We start from the raw sequence: 24,777 nt of genomic DNA on the forward strand, positions 1-24,777 counted from the left end.
CAGGAGTTAGGTCCGAACGTATTATTCATTCCTCTCCACCTCAGTCTCTCACTTTATTTGACGTGGTTACAATTTTATCAATGAGGGTTAGGGTTCAAGTGACGATTTAGCTTTAATTGAATCATTAATTAGTCAGGCAGACGGATTGTTATATCCACATCGATTTACTTTAGAAACGGATTTTTGATTTTCCTAGTGAGATAAGAATATGTGGATTTTAGTATTTATGCATTCATGTACCTTTTGAAGAAATTTTAGAGAAAGAATGAACAGCTCCTACCAAATCACACCATAACGCAACCGATTGGAATCCAAAAATTTTGAAATTTTGAAACATGTGGAATTCATTAGACACTTATGTTTGGCATTCCCATGATTTTCATTTTTGAATTTATCTATTTATCTATTTTTCAAAAATCAACAATAAAACTTAGAGCAAATTGCACTGGCACCCCAAAATAAAAGCTTTAAAGCACTGACACCCCACTTTATGTTTAAAAAACATATAGGTCTTATTCTGTTAGAATGGTTATTACTTGGTTAGTCATATTTTTGCAAAGACTATTATACCCTTGATTTTTTTTCTTCAAGAAATCTATTCTCATTTACCCAAAAGAAAAGAAAAAAAAAGAATGGACGAAGTAACTGAAAATGGAGCAGAAAATACTAATCAATGGAGTTCCTTTTCTACCAAGTGGACATAGGAACGATTAAAGAAAAAGTTCATTTGAGTCTTCTACCAGACTCTCGCCGGAAAAATAAAATAGACCGCAAAGGAACTAATCAGTTCTCTGGTTTAACAAATCATGACCCTTCATTCTCATTTTCATCACCGGCTCATTTCATCTCCTTCATTCTCCCTTTCCAGGTCTCCAGAACTGCTAAATCTTGAAAAGTTCCATTTTTTAAATCTTCTGATTTGGACTCGTAAAAAAGAAAAAAAACAGTGATGCTAGTTGGCTTCAAATTCACGACTTTGAAGCTCTATCAAATAAAAATTTTCAGCAAAGATGACGAACATAGTCGATTTTCATTTTCCCCTTACTTCCGTCGAAATCTCCCAATTTCACGTCTAATGGCCACAACCGTTCGTTCTATTAAAGTATACAACCTGTAAAAAACATTCTAGATTTTTTGATATACAACAGTTTAAATTTGTTTTTGGGTTGGATTTTTTGCATTCGTTGCATCAGGACTAAAGACGGATCTGGTGCTTAGATTCCTCAAAATTTTAATTTTATTCCTCACACAAGCGATGAAGTCTGGTCAAACCTTGTTCGAGGCATGTGGCTGCACGGTGAATCCCGTGAACGGAGCTGTTGTTTTCTCTGGACAGGGAATTGGAATGTTTGTCAGGTGGCAGTGGAGACTGTTCTAGGCGGGGCACCTTGCACCCCATCACCATGGAAGCTCTCGTCACCAGGATTCCGCTTGAATCAGACGATGCCTCGGAAGTTGTGATGAGTTCTTCCTCACTGCGGGATCCATTCCCGGTATATAGGGTTGCTTCCCACACCATCACTTCCAACAAGAGGAAGACCATCGATGATGATGTATCACTGTTGCAATCCGGCGACCTCCACTTGACTTTGACGGCAGGGTTTCATAGCAAGAGAGTGGCAGCGGAGAAACGCCCACAAACCACTCCATGAATTCCGATTTTGGGTGAAGGGTATTTTTTGGAATTAAAAAATGGGTTAACAGTTTCACTAACATAATGGACTAGTGTGTTTATTGAATTGGGGTGTCTATGTTTTTTAAACATAAAATGGGATGTCAGTGCTTTAAGGCTTTCATTTTGGGGTACCAGTGCAATTTGCTCTAAAACTTATTTCGGATGAAAATACGAAAAATTGTTTGGTAACTAATTTGCAAAATACTGTTTTTTTTTCACTTAAAAATACGTTTGGCATTACACCTCCTACAAAATAGTTTTTTTATAAGACAAGTCATAATTACGTGATTAAGGCATATATGTTTTGAATATAAGAAACCCATGAAAACTTAACATGGAAGAATTCAACGAAATTTTTGTGGATTGGAACCAAATAGATGACCTTGGTTGTGTTCTCTCTCTCTCTCTCTATATATATATATATATATATATATATATATTATGTACTTTATGTTTTTTTTGTTCTTCTAATCCCTTGGTTTTTACTTCTAAAGATTCGATAAATCTACATAGAGGTTTCATGTTAAGATAGATAAGAGCTTGATACCAAGAATAATATTGTGAGAAATAATGCAAGAGATGAATATGGGTGAAGTGAAAATCCCTCACTTATATTATATTAGACATTTTACAACTCAAACTTAACTTACTTACAATATTTGAACTTAAGCAAAGGAAATATGATGCAAAAACAATTAAGTTTTATAAAATAAGATAAATTACCATTTTAGCCTCTCATAATCATTAGAATCACTTGTATTTTAAGAACCACTGCAAAAAAAAAAAAAAAAAAAACTGATTTTCATAAAAGTCTGTTTTTTCTTTTGATTTTTTTTAAAACTTTTTTTAAATAGAAATAGGCTGTATAAATTGTACCAAAGGCGACCATTTTTGTTTATTTGGGTAAAAATAAAAAATGAAAAACATTCCAAAGTCTGCCCTCTGATTTTTCTTGAAACTTATAATGGATTACTCTAGCCATTGCTCTACGCAATTAATGGATTCCTTTTTCTTTTTTCTTTTTTTTGGGTAAAAACAATTAATGGATTCCATAGTAGTGTTTCGTCAACTGTATCCAGTCCTTATTCCGTACTCCATGCAAGCTTTTCTTTTACTTTCTAAGTTCTTTCCAAGCCGCTTTTATATGCTGTATTCATTATAAGAAAATAAGAAAACCCCATTTCTCACAAGGAATTCAAATCCAGTGAGAGAAAGGGAGCTATTGGGGGAATGGCAAGAGAGAATCGGAGACGGAGAAGAAAGGTAGATTCCAATTGGAATAACCGGTGCCGGAGAAGAGAAGAATGTATCTAGAGAGGAGCATTGTGATTCAAAATATCGATCGAGATCGAAGAACTGCCACGTCCGTAGGGAAGAGAGGCAACAGCGAAAGTTGAAGAATGAAGAGGCACCAGTGAAAGTTGTGACGGATCAGTGACCACCCATCACCTCCCATAAGATGCAGACCATGGATAATCACACTCTCGAGCGTCTCACTTTGAATTCGATCAACTCAGATAAGAAATGGATCCTTCCAATTTTTCTGTCTTATCTTCCGAATTAACCACCGATGAGCTCCGCTGGTTTTACTGGATTGATAGAGAAATCTTTTGCCGTCTCGTACTTACCCTAGGTCGAGACGTGGAAGAATCTGTGAGAATTATTGCTCTCTGGTTATGGTTGGAATCGGTGGGGTTCCCAAATATCGTGATCAAACTCATTTCTCTCCCTGATATGGTTCTAAACTTCGTAGCCAACGAAGCAGTGAATCTACTGCACGCGTTAGAATCGCGGAGATGCCTCAGCGCTTCACAGAACAATGAAGAACAGATGAAGTTCACGAACAGACTCTTCAACGCCATCACCGTTACCTTCTCTTTTCGTCACAGAGAACAAAGTCTCTGCAATTCAGAGTATCTCCAAGTTCATCACAGACGTAGCCACACGAGTCTTTGGTGATATCATCCAGAGGGCCATGAACCGTAGGGCCCAACTCCTTAATTCCTCTTTCGACAACTTCAGGCCCATTATTCCTCCTCATGTTGGGCCGAGTATTGATTCATCGGTTGATATTGGGCTTACTTTTTCTGGGCTACGGATTGGTGGAGGAGAAACTGATATCAGAGGGAAGCAAGTCCTGATGGGCCCAGGCTCAGGCCCATCCGGTCTCTTCAGTCCATTTTCTAATTCTCAGTTCGTTCCTGGAGGACCATCTTCAACCTCGGCAGTTCCTCACCTTCAGAACCTTCCGTTTGCTGCCGCCGATGATACAACCGGCACCGGAGGAGTTATACCAGATGATCGTTCTCTGTTTATCACATTCTCTCGTGGGTACCCCATCAACGAAGGAGAAATTCGTTCTTTTTTCACCTGGTACTTCCTTTTTTTCTTTCTCCATGTAAATTTATTTATACAAAACATTGAAAACAGGCTTAGGATTGGTGATGAACTGATGATATTAATAAAATTTTTGGAATGAATGCAGGAACTATGGTGATTGCATTGAGGCAGTACACATGCAGGAAGTGCAACATGGACAAGCAATGTTTGCTCGACTTGTTCTTCGAAGTACTGCGGTTATGGATTTAATACTTCAGCAGGTTGATGAGGAAGGCAAAGTCAAATTTGTGATCAATGCAAAGCATGCTTGGGCAAGGAAGTATTTCCCCAAGAACAACAACATCAGATAAATGAATTATGCTGTGGTGTGAGCGAAGGATGGCCATAATAAGGTTAATAAATATTTCGAATAAAAAATAAGCTCTTTGGGCACTTTATTAGTATATATCCTACCAATTGCAGTTCTAGAAAATTTTATTTTTTATTTTTTGGTAAAAGAGGTGAGTAGTTTTTTAACCCATAAAAGCAAAATTGCTTTGATACTGCGCAATTAATCCATAATACTTTTGTGAAACGGACGGTTGATGTCGAAATCTCAATCTCAACCATTTACAACATAGTACTGCTCATTAATTGCGCAGCATTGAAGTTAAACGTCCATAAAAGTGCTTTGTTGAGTAGGAACACAATATGGCACTATCTATATTCTATGCTAGATTAGTTTAATTTATATTTCAAATCTCATATTATTGACACCGTTGGTCTCACTTAGGATGTGAAAGTAAATTTAAAAACACCACCCGTGAGTTGATGGGAGAAAAAGAAGTGTGGGAAAGACAATTTATGATTGGCAGAGGGAAAAGTGTTGAAGAAACAAATCCATGGTAAGTTTTTATATTCAAAGTTACTTTTGTTTTTCTTCTAAAAGTCTAAATTGTTTATGTTAGTACTTAACTCAATAAGGGATGTCATTGATATATTTTCAACTTATAATAGGGGTCTAGTAGATAAGTTGGGTAATTCAGGAGCTAACATTAATTATCCAAATACATTAGGACATTACTTTGTTATCCATAAAATAATAAATGGTAGGTTATTGTGAAAATGTTCATGGCATGTAACGCATGTTCAATCCACTTTGTAATTCCTGCAATTAGCTACTAGGGTTGTGACATTTGACAATTTATCATATTTGATGGTTGGTGTCAAATATTTAATCCAGTTGAAAAGCAAGACCTAAAAGTCTCCCTGCAATTGCTTATGAGCTTCTTTGTCTGCTTGATGATTTCACTGCTACTTAAAAGACTTTGCAATGATCGTGGAGCTTCAAAAATTTCAATTAATCTTTTTGTTTTCAACTCATCTTGTTATGGTCTTCCTTCCCGTGGATTTGTGTCTAGCAGCTTGCCTTTTTTTGTTTAAAGCACAAACTGCTTAATATCAAAATGCAATTTCAATTATGAAGTATCAAAAGGGTATGTTGGGCTTTTAATAATTAAAGATAATTTGGGGGTGTTTTGTTTTTTAACAATTATTTAAATTAAGGATAATTTAATATTTAAATAAAAAAATATTTATTGTCAATGATAGTTTGAAATTTTAGAAAAATATTTAACAATAAATTTAATGAAAAAGTTTAATAGAGGTGAGGTATTTGAATATTTGCTAGGTAAAATGGGAGGTTAGTGATATTATCCAAGTAAGAGGGGTGTAAGTGCTAAAAGGGAAAGTAAGTGATATTTACACTAAAATTTTTACCAAAATCACTAAAAAGGACAGCTATTCGAGTCTTCGTAGGCGGTTCAGGTTATCCTCAATCGGGTCGGACCGTGCCCACATTTCTATATCTACTATGAGCCGGGTTCTATAATAGTTCTATTGTGTAGATATTTGAAAAGCGTTTGCCCTAAAAGAAAGTCTAAAACCCTGTAAGTTTGTATTCGTAACACCCCTCACGAAATAAACCGCCATTTTTCTGAGTTCTCACATCAGTGAGTAAAGCCAGAAGGGAAGAGTTCTTAGTCTCAGTTTTCGTAAACCCGATAGTGAGAGGAAGAGAATCAGACAGAGGAACAGATGAGGAAGAAGGTAGACGAGCGAATCAGAACTCTGATCGAGAATGGTGTCAAGACCAGGCACAGGTCGATGTTCGTCATGGTCGGCGACAAGTATCGCGACCAGGTCCGTTTTTCTTCCCCACCCTTCCGGCTGTTGCTTATTGTTTCGTAGATTCAATCTTCTCCAGAATTGAAGAATTAACTATTTTTTTTTTCCGGTTCGGAAATTTGTTTTCGTTCAGATAGTTAATCTTCATCACATGCTCAGCAAGTCCGTCTTGAAGTCTCGGCCTACTGTTCTATGGTGCTACAAGGATAAATTAGACCTTAGCAGGTCTGAGTTGCATCCAACTCCCCTGAGTATATGCTTATCTCATTGATTAATACATATGTTTTCTTCCCAAAATGTATATTTTTTTCATGTCACATGTCATGATACGAAATTCGATTTGAACAGCACTCTTATTGCATTTGATGAAGCAATGGAGGTCACTCAGAAGTGCTCCTCCACTTCACATCTAGCAGTTCTTGTAAGCTGTTTCTACAGTGAAGCTTAGGCTTGTCTGCAATTCTAATGAGTGTCTTAAACCATCCTATTTTGGGGGAAGGGGCAGGACGCTTGTTTTGGTGGGTGTGCCAACGACCTTCTGAATGAGCAGTCATGATTGACTGGTTTTATGGTTGTTGCAGTCACAAGAAAAAGCGTTCAAAACAGGTCAAAAAATTAATGCAAAGGGGGCTACTGGATCCCGAGAAGGTTGATCCCTTTTCACTGTTTCTTGAAAGTGGAGGAATAACATACTGCTTGTATAAGGATTCAGAAAGAATTCTTGGAAATACATTTGGCATGTGCGTTCTACAGGTAATGCATATTCTGCGCTTTGATATCGGCTCAAAAATTCATTGTTTGAAGATATCTTACCTTATATTAAAATTTATTGCTGTTCTTTTTATCACATATATTTAGGATTTTGAAGCACTGACTCCAAATCTGCTGGCAAGAACAATAGAAACTGTGGGGGGAGGCGGACTGATTCTATTATTACTTCGTTCTTTGTCCTCACTGACCAGTCTCTACAACATGGTTATGGTACGTCTTACATCCCTGTTTTACTGCAAAAGCTTCTTGGTTGTTATTCTGATCAATATGTTTATCAGACGTGGCCACATTTTTATTAATGTGATTTGCTTGTAGCTTCCTTACAAACATTTTTCTGACTTCAGGATGTTCATGGAAGGTTTCGGACTGAATCTCATTCCGAGGCTGCCGGACGCTTTAATGAACGTTTTTTGTTATCTCTTGCATCATGCAAATCATGTGTTGTAATGGATGATGAGCTAAATATCTTACCAATATCATCTCATATAAGGTCAATTACACCTGTACCTGTTATGGAGGTATTCTTCCACTTTAAGCTGCTGAAGTGATTTGTTTAGTGCCATCTTGGAAATTGCTCTTTCTTTTAGCCTTAGTTAACTGGTTAGGAGAAGATACTTTCCATTGTACTAGTTTGATATGACAATGGTAATAAGAATATGCATGTGTCTTTTTATGATTTCAAGGACTCAGAGGGGCTTTCTGAAGCAGAACGAGACTTGAAGAACTTGAAGGAACAACTAAATAACGATCCTCTTGTTGGTCCTCTTATTAAGAAGTGTTGTACATTGGATCAGGTATAGGTTGCCATTATTTGAAATACATTAAGCTCTTACATTCTTAATCATGTTACTAAAATTTGGAGGCTTTTCATGTTTTTAGCCTGATTGGTATTTTTTGTTGAAGGGGAAAGCTGTAATTACATTCCTTGATACAATTCTGGACAAGACACTTCGTAGTACAATTGCTTTACTTGCTGGACGTGGACGTGGAAAATCAGCCGCACTTGGTTTGGCAGTTGCAGGAGCTGTTGCTGCTGGGTAATATGCTTGACTTAACAATGTTTGTTGTAGTTCCTATTTTGTTTTTCCTTGGTTAACAATGGTGTTCCATTTTCTTCTAGGTATTCAAATATTTTTGTAACTGCACCTAGTCCTGAAAACTTGAAAACTCTGTTTGAGTTCATTTGTAAGGGATTTGACACTCTTGGATATAAGGTAAACACCCCAGCTTGGAATTATGTTTGCATTTTTTGTGGTGCTCAGTTGGCTAAGTCTTATAAATGTCTAGTATGCTTTGGTAGAATTAAGTACATTATGAGATAAATATAATTTAGAAAAACAAGTGTAAGAGGAAGAACTGCATTATAACTTAGAACAAAAATTGGAGTGTAGAATCATTTGATTAAGATATAGAAAATGATTGTCAAAGAGATTTCAAACAAGTGGATTTCCATAGTCTGGACAATGAATAATTTGTTTTTAATGTCTATGTTTCAGGAAGAAATGTGTGTGTGTGTGTGTGGGGGGGGGGGTTGTTTTCAATTTGTTTCTTATCCTTTTTATTTCAAATTTTATTCATTTACAGGAGCATCTAGATTATGATGTGGTGAAAAGTGCCAATTCTGAGTTCAAGAAGGCAACTGTGAGGATAAATATCTACAAACAGCACAGGCAAACAATTCAGGTAAATATGAATTAATTAAGTTAAAAAAAAGATAATGTTTGTTTTACACTTTTACACATGTCATGATCTTATGTCATGATGTCACATTTAATAATTAAAGTTTATCGACAAATAGGCACAAAAACTTATGAGCTGTTATTCATCTTGTATGGCTGACTTGTGTTTGTGTTTTATTCCATTAAGTTGCTCGCTAGCTGTTTAATTATATGTAGGTGTTCCTAGTATTTGAAATTTACTTAAAACACTAAAAACGAACTAAGCGTTCACCTTCTCTGTCGTTGAATAATAGTGGCTTGATGTACCCAGGGAGATGGGTTCCATACGGTCTGTCCACGAAGTTGATGACGTTTCATATGAAGTTGTAATTCACTATCAGATTAACCAATTGATGAGTTACTTATTCAAGAGTTATCTGAGCTGTGAACATTTCTCCCCTCTCCTTCTTGTCTCCAAGTTACTGTTCATAAATATTGTTCAGTCGCAGAACATGTTGGAGAAAAGCTCCTTAACTCTTATCCTTCTTCATTTCTGCATTCTTTATTTCCTTCCCAAACAGGATGCTGAAAGCAACAGATCACCCCGATCTTTGATTCCTAGTTCATTATCTAGGTTGGTTGACTGCATCAGGAACATGTTTGAATGCTTTTCCCATGAGCATTACAAGTCTATTTTTTGTACCCCTTCTTTCTTGTTTAATCTTTATTTTTTCTCCTAACAGTATTTGCAGCCACATGAACATGAAAAGCTTTCCCAAGTTGAACTGTTGGTTGTTGATGAAGCAGCAGCAATTCCATTGCCAGTTGTAAAGTCTTTGCTTGGTCCATATTTGGTCTTCCTCTCAACCACCGTGAATGGGTACCACACTGACTGCTTTCATCTAGTGTATTTGATAACTAGAAAACCGTAATTTTGTCATGGATAGCTTACATTTTACTTGGAACATATAAATATGTTTTCACTTTTCCTTTTATTATGGCTGTCCTGATTTTCTATCTTGATCTTTGTTTTTGGAATTGGTGAATGTGTTGTATGTTCAAAGCTATGAAGGTACTGGTCGCTCCTTATCATTGAAGCTTATACAACAATTGGAAGTGCAGAGCCAGATGAATACCAAGAGCATTGATGGGAATCAATCTGGTATGGAAATATTTTCAACTTGCTTTGTTATAGGAGAAGTGACCCACAGTTGTGCATGAGGCTTAGACAAACTTGAATTCTAGTATTGGTGCAATTCTGCTGCTTCTACATAGCAGCCTGTGGATGCCAAATAATTCTTTTCATTACGTAAGAGGCTCCATGTCCACAGATTGGTAGGAATCAAGTAGCAGTACAAGGCAGACTTTGTAGGGTGTTGTCAAAGATAGGTTATATTTTAGATGCCTCTCCTCCTTGTTTAGTAGCGGCCTTTCTTCATTATTAGGTGGCCCATAATGAAATCATTCATAGGAGTAAAAATCAGATCAATCATTTTTATGTCACTGCATTAGCTTGAAAGCAACTTTTACAATTTCTGGACGTTTTTTTAGATATATGTCTAGCCAAATTATATACTTTTCATGTATCATTGTCCCAAAGTTGTACAGTGTTATATTCATATGTTTGTATGGATGCAGGTAGAGTTTTCAAGAAGGTTGAACTCAGTGAGGCTATCAGATATGCTTCTGGTGATCCAATTGAATCTTGGTTACATGGTTTACTGTGTCTAGATGCTACAAGCTCCATCCCTAATATCAGCAGGTTCGAATTCAAATATTAAGTATATTGAGAAGGTGAACATTTTGACATGGTGGTCCGAAGTCACAACTTACCTGCATGGTCCAAAAGACTTTATACCATGGCTGTAGATTTAGGATTACTTGTTAGCGATTGCCTAGTGTTGGCATCTTTAGTGCAATCTATTTAGAAGCATATTTAGTTTCTCTTTTTTCCTTCTCTGATCCTTTTGGGAGCCATGGCTTGGCCTGATAGTGGTTAAACGGCCTCTTGCTAATTCTCGTTGAAATGCCGATCCATAGAGATCAATACAGCCATAGAGCCCCAATGATCCAGCTGTCAACTCCTATCCAATTCGGAGAACTCTGATAGAAGATTGCGCTATTTCTGTTATCTTTATATTTCTTCTATTGCTTGTAGGTTGCCGCCTCCAAGTGAATGTGATCTGTATTATGTAAATAGAGATACACTCTTCTCCTATCACAAAGACAGTGAGTTATTTTTGCAGGTATTGTTGTGGTCATTTGTTGAGCCTTTAATATATTCAATTCTTTTTGTTCATTAACATATAGTTTAGTTATTTTGCTTTGTAAACCCTGCAGAGAATGATGGCCCTTTATGTTGCTTCTCATTACAAAAATTCTCCAAATGACTTGCAATTAATGGCTGATGCTCCTGCACATCACTTGTTTGTGTTACTTGGTATGTTTGTTCCATAATTTTTTGCTTTAGATAAACAGTGTTCATGTGAATGTAAACTCTGAATGTCACCTTATGTGCAGGCCCTGTTGACGAGTCAAAGAATCACCTTCCTGATATTTTATGTGTTATCCAGGTCTGTAGCTATGGTCTGTATGTCCTCACAAACAATTCTCTTTTCAGTTCATTCTTCCTTTTCTTTAGTTTTAACAGCCATTGATGCTATATGTGTTGCTATCTGCACTTGGTGAAGAACTTTGAATTGAATATTTTTGATATTACGACTTCATCTAGTCATTGAATATATTTGATATTACTACTTTATCCGGTCTGCGTATGGCAACTGGGCAGAAGCTATGATCCAATTGTGATTTAGATATTAGAACCTATCCTCTTGGTACACTAAACAACATTAGGAGCACATAGTTATCTTGGGACCTCCTGCTGTGTAATATAGTTGCCATGCCTTGCAGCTGAGAATGGGAGAGATCCGGATGAAAGCCAAAATGTATTCTTTTCAATGATATAGAAGATTCTACCAGGTCTTTTGGTAGGGCCATGGAGCAGGACACATGGAGGGGAGAGGGGTTGGTTATCATAAATTTAGCACTTGGTGGGGTTATAAGGGGTAAAATGAGAGGAGAGGCATCGGTTAATATGTGTGTGTTTGGGCAGCCTTTGGCTGAGGGCAGCATGTTACTGTAGGGGGTAATTGGCACCATTATAACCAGGGTATTGCTTACTTTCTTGCTGTATTCTACTCGGGTCTTCCTTATTTTTCTGGGTCGCTAGGAGGTTCCTATCACCTTTCTTCTCCAATTACTTGTCCAGGAATCAATTGGTACAACACCTTTTAGGATATTCTTGAACTATACCATATAAGCATAAACTATCTGATAGTGTATGATAGTAATGGGTCTACGGCATATGGGATGTCAACTGTAATTAGTAGCACCACTACAACCTTTGAGTAGGTCTATGATCTACTAATTCAATGTAGGAGTCTCATGAGGTGAATCAGAGGTTTTAGCGGAAATATTTCCTCAGGAACAGAGGCTTAAATCTAGTCCAGAGCTGAGTATAGTTGGTCTGGTTCTTTGTTTGTTTGACATGGGCCTGTTTCAGTATTTGCTAGAAGTGTATCTGAAAGTTACTAATTTAGCATCCCTAGATTAGTAACTTCTTGATGTGAATAGCAAAAAGAGGCCCAGCAGATGCCACAAGAGCGCACCCCTCTGGGGGTATTTTCTCCTTATAGGTCGCTTTTCATTTATTAGTGTTTCAGTTGGATTTCTAATCTGATTACAGAATCCCAATTAGTTTCTTATTTCAGTTGAGGTTGTTTAGTTTAGTAAAGAGTCCAAGTCTAAGTCAGCTAGGTTTTTTAAATTTTATTTTATTTTGAAGTCCTGTAAAGGCTATTATATATTCTCATGCCTACCTCAGGAAATCAGTTTTGATGAATTAAATTTTGAAGTATTGCAGCCAAGGAGGTATTGGCAGGGTTCCTTTGAGGGGAACCCTGCGGTTGTCTAAATTTCTCTGTTTTTAGACTTCTGAATTCAGTTTTGCAGTTCCAGCATTCATAGTTCAACCTGCAAATCTCAAATCAAATCAATCCCAGGTAAGGCCAGCATCTTTCCAACCTATATCCCCCCCCCCCCCCCGCGGCATTGTAAACCACCTAAGACCCCTTTGTTACCCTGCGCAGACCCCTAACCCCCTTTCCCACTCTCCTATGATCCTTCTAGGATCATTTCCCCACTTCCTCAGCCCTACAATAATCCTTTTACCCTTCCCCAACCTCTCGGCCTCTCTGTTTCTTGTGGCAAACCAGAAAAAGAAGGAAAACCCAGGGAGGAAAAAAAAAAGGAAAATGAAGAAAAGAAAGCAAGAAAGAGAGAAAAGACTTGGAAAGGTTCTCAAAGATCCACCCAAGAATTCCCCATTTGACCAACTCTGCAACTGTTTCCTCCCACAAGGTTTTGGAAAGATACCTAATCTTCTTGGAATCTTGAATCCCTTGGACCACCAAAATTTACCCAATTAGAGATTTCCATAGCCTTTCAAAATCATCCAACCCAAGCCCCAAAACCCTAAAATTGCCCAAGACTAGAAAGATCTGAAATTTCATATATCCCATCCTCCTTAGTTTAGATCACTTCTTAATTTAGAGAGTTACTATTGTACTAGTGTACACTTGCATAAATAAAAGGGAGCCACTATACAAGAAGAAGAAGAAGAAGAAATTCCCAATTAAATGGTGCCGGCTACATACATAAAAGGGTGGCCACTATAATTGCCCTTAATTTAAATGCTGGTATAAATTGATTTTCTTTCATTATGTCAAGTTTTAGTTGGTTTAGATACTTCAAATAAAAATTTGATGGTAATATTTGAAGCTATAGGAGCTTATTAAAAATGGGATTCTACAATTAGGTGGACTCCTAGTTCCCATTTCCAACTTCCAACCCAACAATGAAAATCAGACTTGAAAAATTAAACTAGCAGTTACCAAAGGGTAACGGCAGCAATTAGGTACCAGTAATAGGAGCAGAATATCAATCTGAAACAAGAACGAAATCTGATCTCTCAAGAAAGATAGTACAAAAGAATCCAACCCAAGTAGACCCATCAATCCAGCTACAACTAGAAACTTGAAACTGTGAATAAGTAAAGCATGGGGTGTAGTTACCATATGTATGACCAAATCTGATTCCATGAAGATGAAGGGGAAAGTTCACATTTAAACAAGTATAACATACATATAAAATGAGAATTCTGTTTGTTTTTTGGTCTTTCTTCCTGATTCTTATTTTCTCAATTTACTAGTAAAGTTCCACGTGCAGTGCATGTGCGGCAAGTAGAGATATAGGTCTTATTTTTTGGATGGTACCAAGAGAGTGTTTGTAAAGAATAAATTAAACAAGCGCTAATAGGATTATACATTAATTATTTATGTTTTAAAAATAAAATGTGAGAAGCATACCTAAAAACCTAATTTCAGGCTATGGTAGTAGATGTGAAGCTGTAGAGCCACTTCTAATCCAACCCTGCCATGTATTGCTTGAGCCTAGATGCTTTGAGAATAGCTTCATCTCTCTTTTGTGTGGTTTAGATGAGTTTGTGGAGAGTTTGGTGATGGCTAGCTTCCCCTATTCTTTCATGGCGGAGTTGGATGATGGAATTGATGATGACGACGTTTTGAGGCTTCTCTTTGTAAGTTTGACAATAAGGACTTGAAGATATAGTTAGGGATAGTGGTAGAATGGCCATTGATGTCAACAGGAACTATGGAGATCTTCTCGCTGAGGTAGGACGGCATTTGTTGTAGACATGCCACAAGCATCGTTGGTGGCAGATTTTGATAGTTTTTGGTGGAGGATTTTAGTTTGGCGGTGGTAGAAGCATGTTGTGCTGTTTTTCATCTTGAGGGAAAGAGAAACGATGGAGTTTAGAAACTAACATTTTTGTTTTCATACTTTATAATAAGATATGGATGGGAGAAAGGAAGATGGAAGGATTATGAACTGATAAAGAAAGTGAATCATAATGAATATTTTCTTTTAGATAAACCCCAAGTCAATAACAACTCCCAACAGATGCATGGAAACTTTGGGAGGCAAAGAAGATCTATAAACATTTATAAAGATTTTCATGATTCCCCCCCCCCCCTTAAATTGATAAGAGATTTTTGGGAAAGGAGAGAGAAGCCTTGGATTTAAGATAAAGTGTTTGTTTTAGAATAGTAGAATACAAAGAGTTAGATTTGTTAAGAATTGATTGGAGAGAAAGAAGGGAGTTATGATGGTAACTATTCTTTTAAAATATGAAGAGTGGGTTTATATATATTAAAAGAGCTTTTTACATGTGGGTTCTCTTAGTAGAACATGAACTAATGTTGGGTCCCCTTAGTGCAATAAATAATGTCTAGGTCCCATTGCAACTAACACCGTTTTAGAGGTGTTTAGTTTACTCATGAAATGAATAGAATACCCCTCCATTCACACTCAACACCTCACATCCAGTCACTCACAAAAATTAACCCAAAAAAAAAGGAAAAAGAACAAAAACACCGCTGAACTTTGCAGTTGGCCACTTGGCTGACAAGTATTTCAGCAAGGCTAATCTGGAAGAAGCCAATGCAGATGCCATCAAAAGATGAACTTTCTATGGTTAGCAGCTTTCATCCTAGCAGTGGACTTCATAGATGGGAAAATTTTGGTTGAGAATGAAACAATTAATTTAATTGGGGCTTGTTTCATCTAAATATGGGATTCACAATACTCGTGACATTTCTAAGTTGTATCTCTAGACTGAACAAATGTAAGTTTGTAGTTGGCATTCTGGTATTAGACGACTTAAATCAATAAATTCTAGAGCTTTTTCCCCAACTCTGTGCTAATAAATTTAGTTTTTCTTTTTCCCTTCTTCTTTCATTTTTATTGCGGGCAAGGCAGCCCAACAAATGGGAGTTCCGATCCCAAAAGGTTGCACTGATCCAAATGCAACAAACTCTGATCCCACAGCAAGAGTGATGATGGAAGCTGCTTATATACATTCTAAGGGTCTTTTTGTTTTTGTAAGAAAATTAGTGACGATGGAATTTTTCTGGTTTGAGAACGAAGAATCCAGAAAATGAAAAATCACTGGAACAAATGTCCCTTTGCTCTATAAAACTCACCACTTGTTTCCAAAATCTTCACTGATCGACCAATCAAGAAGGAATCACTGAAGAAAATTCCTATTATAAATTTTTGTTGTGGGTGGTTTCCGGTAGGATGGAGCGGGTGGCCTGGTGGGTGATATCTGGCAGGGTGGCTGGTGTGGAGGGGGTAACAAAAAAAAAGGATCTGGTTTAAAAAAATAAAGATGAAGAAAACTATAGTAAGTGACTAAAGGTTATTTCAGTCATATCATATGTATTAAACAACCTGAGGGGTTTTGGTCCTTTCATATTTGAAATCTGAAAGAACTCAACGGTGGGAAACAGCGTTAGTTACTTTGGGACCTAGATGTAATTTATTCTACTAAAGGGACCCAACATTAGTTTATGCTATATTAAGAGGACCCACACGTAAAAATCTCTTATTAAAATAAACAAAAAAAAGTAAGAATAGTACAAAGAATAAGGAAGTGAAGAGATATTGGTTCCTATTTTCAAGGCTTTTGCAAAATGAATCTATTAATGTTATTTAGTTATTAGAATTTATAAGTTAATTATGAATTGAAATTATTGATTATGATCTTCAGAAAAGGGGACGTAAAAAATATTAATTCAATTCATACTTATTAAATGTAAAATGTAAAATTACATTTTCGGACATCATTTAATCATCTATTAAGTGAATAAGGGTTTTTTACTTAAAAACAAATGTAGCCATCTCCATTTAGTTCATGCTTCTATAATAGTATAGTATGCTAGAATGTTTCAAGTGCTCTGTGAGACATAAACAGTGTTAGAGTGTCAAATTGACAAAATTTTCCCCCTTTAGTATTTTTATAGTGTCTATCATCTCTTATGCAGGTCTGCCTTGAAGGGAAAATATCTCGTAAGTCTGTGATGAAAAGTTTAAGTGATGGTCATCAACCCTTTGGTGATCAAATACCATGGAAATTTAGTGAACAATTTCAGGACACAGTTTTTCCGAGCCTTTCAGGTGTTCGGATTGTGCGTATTGCTGTCCACCCAAGTGCAATGCGGGTAGGTTCTCTGATTTCTATATTACTTGTGCTTTTTAAATATCCTTTGTAAGGCTTGTAAACATTGTCTGATTTGTTGTAGCTTGGGTACGGTTCAACTGCTGTGGAGCTTCTGACAAGGTTCTTTCTAAACTCCAGATCTTTCTATATTATATCTGGTAGATACAGTTGAGAGCTTAAGATGGAGTCAATTAGGCCTAAGGATGTTTATGTTCCTCACTTTGCATGTGATGATCACATTTTTCTCTTTGTATTTGTTAAAAATTCATGCACCTGAGAAGCTAGGACACATTGATATATTAGATGTGTTTTTCTTCTCTTTAACACGTTTTATACCTATATCTGCAGGTACTATGAAGGGCAGTTTACTCCTATATCTGAGAATGATGTTGAAAATGTTGTTGAGAAGGCTCATGTCAGAGTTACAGAAGCAGCAGAGAAGGTGCATTTTATGAATTAGGATCTACAAATTTGAAAATATCTAGTTACATTTTTCCAGTGAATTTTGTTTATAGAAATTCCTGCATCTTGAAAAGGCTGGAGTTTTCTTTAATGAATAAGCATTGATGGGAATAGGAAATTTCTAGTTTTCTTTTTCCTAGTGAAGTTTATTTCACGGAAATTTCTACATCTTCGAGGAGGCCTGAGTCTTGGGAAACCTGGTGAATGTGACCTAGACAAATAAGCTTTGATTCCTGATACAGATATTGGTTAAAACTTTATCAAACCACTGCACTGGCTGGAAAAACCAATACAACCATTAAGTTTTACTTGGAGAATTACATTTTTCATGTTCATTCTGTATTTGTGGATTGTGGCTACATAGACCATAGTATCACTAAGTTGACTTGCTTACCTCCTGGTTCAACTGGACTGGATCAACCTGCTGTGTTGCATGGTTGGCACCAAATGAGGTTCTGGACAAGGTTGTTTGAATTCTCTTGCCAATATCTAACTGTATCAGCCTCTTGATCCAATGTATTGACTTTTCAATGCCTGGATGGTGATCAATGATCATTTGACAGCAAAAGAAATATGATTGTCAAATGACTGGAGCCTGAACATGTACCTGTTCTCCATGTTGACTTCATAACCAAACCTGTATCTGTTTAGAGAATACTCTCTTGCCTTTAAGTGAATTTCATTTATATCCCCTTCCGGCTTTAGCTGACTTGTGATCCCAAAATGGCATTAGTGGAAGCTAGCTTTTATTCCTTTTTATTATATTTTTTAAATTAAGAACTTCTATTCCCTTTGGTAAATCTGATTTTTAGATGAAAATATATTGATAAATTACACATAAGTACAAGGATCACACATGCATAACAAGGGTCACATGAAATGTACTAAAGAGAAATGGGTCATCCGACTAGATCACTTAGCAACTAAAGTTATAGAGTACACAAACTTGACCAACTTGCTGGTAGTCCTGGACTTACGCATGAATCAGTCATAGAGTATTGGGACTGTTAAAGTTTGCTTTTAGATGTGCCTGTTGTAGAAGGTAGTTGTTGTTGCATAATTAATAATCAATTATAGCATGACCATTGGCTGTTTGGAATTTGTGCCTCATTAATATTGCATGATTGGGTGCTATTGGAACTTCAACAGCTATTGGACTTCATAGGGCTTTGTAAACTGTTGAAGATCTTGATTTTGATATCTGAATCTACTTCCTTTTTGCCTCTAAACAACCCCCCCTTCTCTTCCTTTTTGGAATTAAAAAAGAGGAGCCGGGGGGAGGGCGATATCTAAAACCGATGTTGGGTAATATATTTTTCTACGCAGTAGATTTTTTTTTTGAACTTCTGGTTGAATTCTTATCACAAGGAATTGTTTTGCTGCAGGTTTCGTTGCTAGAAGAAAACATAAAGCCAAGATCGAATCTTCCGCCTCTGCTCATGCATCTTCGTGAACGACAACCTGAAAAGCTCCATTATATTGGTGTCTCTTTCGGACTTACCTTGGACCTTTTTCGATTCTGGAGAAAACATAAGTTTGCACCTTTCTACATTGGCCAAATCCCAGTTAAGATTGTTTCTGTCAGTAGATAGTGGTTTGTCGACGTTCTCTTTAAATGTCGTTATTGAAATGTTATATTCCAATGTAACAGAGTTCTGTAACTGGTGAGCACTCGTGCATGGTTATAAAGCCTTTGAACAATGATGACATAGAAGTTACTGATTCAGATCAATGGGGCTTTTTTGGCCCATTTTATAAGGGTGAGTCCTTGCTCGAGAGGAACAATTTTGGTTTCCATCACCACTTCATGCCATTGGTTTGCTTAAACTAGTTTTTTCATGGACCGTTTCCAGATTTCTGTCGAAGGTTTACTAGACTACTGGGTTCTAGTTTTAGAGGGATGGAGTACAAGCTTGCGTTGAGGTCAGTGTTTGGAGCTCCCCTATCTTTAGAAGTATTTTTATCCTGTGTACTCATTTTAAGTGCAATGTTTTTAGCATCTTGGATCCAAAGATCAACTTTACAGAGAAGGAACCTGTGGTGTCCAGTTCAAATGACTTTGTAAGGTCGTTGGATGAAATTATGTCCCCCCATGATATGAAACGACTGGAAGCTTATACGAACAATCTCGTGGATTTCCATATGGTAAGATTGACACTGTATTGTTTTTATCTGTCTGAATGTAAACTACTAAACTGTGAACTTGAGATGTTCATGCTTCTTTTTTTCTTCTTTTTTTTCTTTTTAAATGTGAAAGTTAATTTCAATGACTGAATATTTGCTGGAACATATTCTCATGAAAGTGCGGAAAGTATGGTTGTTTATTTTGTCATACAGACCTCTATTAAGAAAAGTATGCATCCAGTTTGTCAAATGATCGACAGTGAGTTCTCTCAAAAATTTTTGCAATTGAAAGCCCCATAAAATGACTTCTGTTTTGCTCTTTCTAAATACCATATTTATGATGGTGCTGACATTGTCAAGGCAGCACCTGGACGCTTTCTTGGCGTCACCTTGGCTTTCTTTCCTTCCATGCCCCCCACCTTTTCCAAAAAAGAAAAGAAGCTTGGCTTGTGTAGGGTTTGTTTGGCAATATTCAAAAAACAAATCTGATCCTATATAACAAACAGAACATGTATGTGACTTGGGGGGGGGGGACCTTGGGGTAACAGTTATGTTGCTCCAATGTGACGAAGTGGACATGGGTTCAACTCTTTGGAGCAGCCTCTCTACAAAGCAGTGGTAAGCTGTTAGGAACCCAATTACAGCAATGACAATTGTTCACTGAACTTAAATTAAGTAGAATTATAGTTCAGTCCAGAACAGAGTATTACAGAAAGTAGAAGTCTTAACTCTTAAGTGTTAAAGAAACCCAGTAACACTGCCCTGCATGTATCCTTGCCCCCTGAGCCAAATATAATTCATATCCTCACTCCCTCTTTCCCACAGACAAATACATCACAAACAACTAACTCTGTACTGACTAAAAGTTCAACCTTGTAACTGACACCAAAACTAATTCCCCACATTGGCTGGCCCACTGCTCCTGTGTCGATTCTTCCTGGTGTAGACTTGAGCCAGGGGCCTAACATAACCCTGCATAAGTTATGACACTGGCCCGACCACGCCTTTGTTTGCGGCCTATGCACTGAGCACACTGCTTTTTTTCTCATGTATGTCATCAGATCTGTGTTTCTTGGTATGAATTTTGTGAATACAAATTTTCTGGTTATGAAAATGACCCCGATAAACTTGATTATCTGCTGTCACCACCTCAGAACAGAAGGCATATTTCTGTTAATATGCATTCACCATGTACCTCTGTTATTTTTTGTGATACTTTCAGAATCTTTTTCTCTTTCCAGTTTTTACCATACAACATTTTTTTACAGAAGTATTCTAAATGAACATAAACATGAAAAAAAGTATTTCTGACTCGTACTAATTTGTAATAGAAACATTGCCATGTACATCTGTGACAGCCCTAGACGCCTTGACAACCATAAAACTCGTTTAGATTTTGAATCTTTTGGAAGTTTGGTCACGTCTGAGATGATGAAACCAAAGGTGATAAGAAATCAGCATTGCTTCATAAAAAAATGGTCTGAAAAATGGACTATCGGTGTTGCTCATTTCATCTGTTTACCTTTACACAATGTCCAGGCGATACTCATAAGAGAGAAAAAAAGTATGAATCTCAATCTTTTGGTAGTTTGGTCACGTCTGAGATGATGAAACCAAAGGTGATAAGAAATCAGCATTGCTTCACAAAAAATTGGTCTGAAAAATGGACTATCGGTGTTGCTCATTTCATCTGTTTACCTTTACACAATGTACAGGCGATACTCATAAGAGAAAGAAAAAAAAATACAGCTTTTGGCCTTTTGGGTGAAATTGCGGTATTTGACTCATCTCAGTCTGGCCAAATCTAGTTTTTGTACCTTGTTGACAGTTGTGTTCACCCATAACTGCATCAACCAATGAGCTCTCAACTCATTGCTTCCCTTCTCCGACTAAATAGGCAGAGTTGCAGTTGTATTGTTCATCTCAAACTTTTTTAAGGATAATGCATATTCCTATGGCCAAGCAAATTTCTTTATTAGTGAGATGTTCAGCCATTAACATGGTGGTCATGTTTTCAGACAAGAAATTCGATAAATACCTCATTTACCCAAGAATCTTCTGTTCCAAGGTTATTGTGTTTAAAGAGAACCCGCCCCCCCCCCTCTCATAATATTGATTTCTTTTGGGGGCTGGATGGGGGTCGAATGAAAAAAACCCATTAGTGGAAGGAGAGGAAAAGAAACTCCTCGAGAGAGATGATTTTTTTTGTGTGTGTTGGGGGGGGGGGGTCACGGGCTACAAAACAAGAAGAAGCCTATGCCTAGGAGAGTTAGCTTAATTGGAGGGGGACGTAAATGACTTGCTTCTTGCATCAAATTTGGATCTTGGTGTATCTATAATTAATTTGAGGCTAATGTATTTCATCCTATGAGTGTGTATGTGATGATTGAGGTTTGTCTACCTGTTCAGCAATATTATCAGAGTGGAACTCTTCTAAGCTTTGTCTACCTGTCTAGAATGCGGTTTTGTTTCTAACTTCAGCTTGCTCATTGAATTGCATCCTGATGTTGTTTCTGACATAGAATCTGCTCTTTCTCTCTCTTTTCATTTTTCATTTTTGATACACATGACATTTATAAATATTGATAAAATGATTTCAACGTTCAGTATATTCAGGATATTTGGTTTAAATTTGCTTTTGTCAAGTTTTAATGATTATAGATTTTTAAGAATGACGGAGCTTTTTGTATTTTGTAGATTCTAGACCTTTTACCACTTGTTGCTTATCAGTATTTCCAAGAGAAGCTTCCAGTTACTTTATCGTATGCTCAGGCTTCTGTTTTACTATGCATGGGATTGCAGAATCAGAATCTAACTTATATGGAGGTTTGTTTCTAGATATATCCTACTAATGCTTAATTGATATGCTTTTGTTGGTAATTTTTCATGATTTGGCTCCTCCTTAGAAAGTATATAGGGATGCGGTTTGCTAGATGGTACGCATAACTAAGAACTCAAGCAGACAAGTCATCTATAAGGCTGTTTTGCAGGCACCCCAAATGAGATCCTAGTGTCTGGTGTACAGTTTCTCTGTGTGGCAGATTGCAGCCTTGAAGCATTATGTTTTCTTGGTTACATAATTTCTCAAGCTATTTGCTTAAAATTAAATTTAAACTGCAGGCAGTATTTACGAGAATCAAGTTCTAGACTACGTGGTTAATGACCAATTTGACGTAGAGGAATTTTGTTGTTTTCCAAGAAATTCGATTGCTCAAATGATGTTATTTTTACTCAAGACTTCTGTATTAGGTAGAGCACAAAACTAGCGTTCTGTCAAATCAAAGATTGCTCAAGTCTAATTTTTATTAAGGAAATTATGATCCAATCAAAACTTATTTGGTATGTAAAAGATGAAAATTGTGTCGGGGTTGAATTTTAATTTTTTGGAGTTTGATTTGTTTTAACTATTTTTGTTGGATTCAACAGGGGATATTTTACTTTTTTATAAATTATATCTTTAGTTTATCATAATGATATTTTGGGATAGATAAGTCTTTGGACCTGGTTACTTATTCCCAGTTACACCAATGCAAAGTGCAATACAATAAGTGGCAACCACCTAGGCCCCTAGAAATCTGCCCCCTTGACAACTATGGTGGTGATGACTTCCTTCACAACCATTATTGTAATAAATTTTATTTCTGACTTCATTTTCTACTTTTGCCCTTCTTTTTTAACAGAATTCTGTTTTGTTCTATGTTTTTTTTCTTCCCCTATTTGCTTCCACGCGACTAAGAAATACTAATTTCTATTACTTCCTCTCATCTCTTTTCTCTACCTACCAATTTAATAATTAGAAAGTTCTTGTGTTTACAGATTGCCCTTGTGCTTTTATTATTCGGAACTCTGTATCCTCATTAAAAGTATCTAACAAGTCTATTAATTTGCTTTTCAGGCACAGATGAAGTTGGAAAGGCAGCAGATATTATCACTGTTCATCAAAGCAATGAAGAAGATATACAAGTATCTAGACAGTATTGCTTCGGAGGAGATTAAGTCAACTCTCCCTCGAATAAAAGAAGTAAGTAAAGAAGTGGAGACCATGAAATGCTTTTGTTTTATGTTCTTAAATTGGGGTACATCTCTCTCTCCTTTGTTAAGCATCCTTGCAAAATACGTTCTTTTCATAATTGTAATTAATTCCATTGGTTTTTATGCATCTTTGCTAATTTATCCGTCTGTTGAAGTATTTGAAAAATTGGAGTGCTAATTACCATTCTCATTGTTTAACATTCACATGCTGAAACAAGTTGTTAGGGCTATGTCGGAATATTTATTTAATTGCATCTATAATAATTCAATTTTTTATGTGCAGGTTGTAATGTTACCTCATGATGTGTCAGTTGATGATGATCTTAATGAAGCAGCAAAGCAAGTAAAGGTGTGTGTATGTTTCTTGCATTATTTTGCGTAGATTTTACCTGTTATTTTGTTCACTCCTTTCTTGTGTGTCATTCTTACTTCTAAGACTATTTGTAGGACAAGATGCAAGCTGAAACTGAGAGTTTATTGGATCCGGAGTTTCTACAACAGTATGCAATTGCGGACAGAGATGCTGATTTTGAGAGTGCTCTGCCTAATGGAGCAGGGAAGATACCCTCAAGTGGTCTTATTAGCATCAAATCCACTAGAAATAAAATGGAGAAGCATGCAAAACAGAAAGAAAGTGATAGTGGTAAGAAGAGAGGGAAGAATGACAGTGGGTTCAGATCAAACAAAAAGAAGAAACCTTAAATCTTTGGACTGTTCCACTAATGAGTTGGTGGTGATTGAGATGGGAAGATACCAGTCAAAAAAGGGAGAGGCGCAGATGCACTGTTAGTGCTGTTGTCTGATGAAAGTTATGTAGGTTAGTAATGTTATAATTGAATTAGCTAAAAACACGGGGCCCAGTTTTGGAACAATGGTTTTCCGGGATCGGTATAGGATCAGCATCGCATTGCTTTTGCTTATTGATGTAGTAGTGTAATTATTTCTCCTCATTGGATTTGTGAATAATTTCTGGTGTAGCAAACCTCTATAAATTCACGAGTCTATTGGCAGGACTCGGGTGTAAAAGTTTCAGATGCTCGTGATGCTCGTCATTAGTGAATTATACTCTGCCTAGGTTTCTCCAACTCAGTCTCCTAATGCACAACTGACTGTCATTTAATACCAACAAAGTGGATTGATTATACCTTATCCCCTAAAATTGAATGGAAATATATGAAAGACATCTGAAACCCTTTTAAATTTTGAACATGCCGTAATCTTGGTAATAATGATCACTCCCAAGTCCTAACATTTCAATAACCGGGTGGTACACACTTTTTTTTTTTTTTTGGTCTAAACCGGGTGGTACACACTACTGCAGCCCTGCATAGAGGGGAACTTTTCCCCCTTCCCTTAGTTTTTTCTACTTGTGAACCCTTCCGCTGACTGCCGCCCTGCAAGGGCAACAA

The 24,777-nt window shown here is 36.8% G+C and overlaps 2 protein-coding genes across 2 annotated transcripts; both read left to right on the forward strand.

Moving 5' to 3' along the window:
- Positions 1 to 3,199: 3,199 nt before the first annotated feature.
- Positions 3,200 to 4,365, forward strand: LOC149026561 (uncharacterized). Its single transcript, XM_089153285.1, has 3 exons — positions 3,200 to 3,588; positions 3,698 to 4,048; positions 4,161 to 4,365. The coding sequence occupies exons 1-3, from the start codon at positions 3,200 to 3,202 to the stop codon at positions 4,363 to 4,365; spliced, it is 945 nt and encodes a 314-aa protein (XP_089009411.1).
- Positions 4,366 to 5,912: 1,547 nt separating this feature from the next.
- On the forward strand, positions 5,913 to 24,482 carry LOC149026562 (GNAT acetyltransferase (DUF699)). The gene is made up of 26 exons (XM_089154278.1): positions 5,913 to 6,196; positions 6,315 to 6,406; positions 6,763 to 6,934; positions 7,040 to 7,162; positions 7,297 to 7,470; positions 7,636 to 7,746; positions 7,856 to 7,989; positions 8,073 to 8,166; positions 8,537 to 8,635; positions 9,354 to 9,490; positions 9,675 to 9,772; positions 10,249 to 10,372; positions 10,769 to 10,856; positions 10,951 to 11,050; positions 11,131 to 11,183; positions 16,575 to 16,751; positions 16,833 to 16,870; positions 17,099 to 17,192; positions 18,598 to 18,777; positions 18,864 to 18,972; positions 19,066 to 19,135; positions 19,210 to 19,357; positions 22,034 to 22,162; positions 23,232 to 23,357; positions 23,652 to 23,717; positions 23,816 to 24,482. The coding sequence occupies exons 1-26, from the start codon at positions 6,092 to 6,094 to the stop codon at positions 24,068 to 24,070; spliced, it is 3,096 nt and encodes a 1,031-aa protein (XP_089010404.1). The 5' UTR covers positions 5,913 to 6,091; the 3' UTR covers positions 24,071 to 24,482.
- Positions 24,483 to 24,777: the final 295 nt, after the last annotated feature.

This window comes from Hakea prostrata, chromosome 1 (genome assembly GCF_041222555.1).
Source record: "Hakea prostrata isolate BN-2017 chromosome 1, UWA_Hpros_2, whole genome shotgun sequence".
Lineage (NCBI taxonomy): Eukaryota > Viridiplantae > Streptophyta > Magnoliopsida > Proteales > Proteaceae > Hakea > Hakea prostrata.

What these genes read in the sequence shown, in the direction of transcription:
- LOC149026561 (XM_089153285.1), top strand. Translation starts at nt 3,200, where the DNA reads ATGGATCCTTCCAATTTTTCTGTCTTATCTTCCGAATTAACCACCGAT. An exon ending in CAAAGTCTCTGCAATTCAGA is followed by an intron (nt 3,589 to 3,697) that starts GTATCTCCAAGT and finishes CGACAACTTCAG; the next exon opens with GCCCATTATTCCTCCTCATG. An exon ending in ATTCGTTCTTTTTTCACCTG is followed by an intron (nt 4,049 to 4,160) that starts GTACTTCCTTTT and finishes GAATGAATGCAG; the next exon opens with GAACTATGGTGATTGCATTG.
- LOC149026562 (XM_089154278.1), top strand. Translation starts at nt 6,092, where the DNA reads ATGAGGAAGAAGGTAGACGAGCGAATCAGAACTCTGATCGAGAATGGT. An exon ending in ATATTTTATGTGTTATCCAG is followed by an intron (nt 11,184 to 16,574) that starts GTCTGTAGCTAT and finishes TCTCTTATGCAG; the next exon opens with GTCTGCCTTGAAGGGAAAAT. An exon ending in TCTACATTGGCCAAATCCCA is followed by an intron (nt 18,778 to 18,863) that starts GTTAAGATTGTT and finishes CCAATGTAACAG; the next exon opens with AGTTCTGTAACTGGTGAGCA.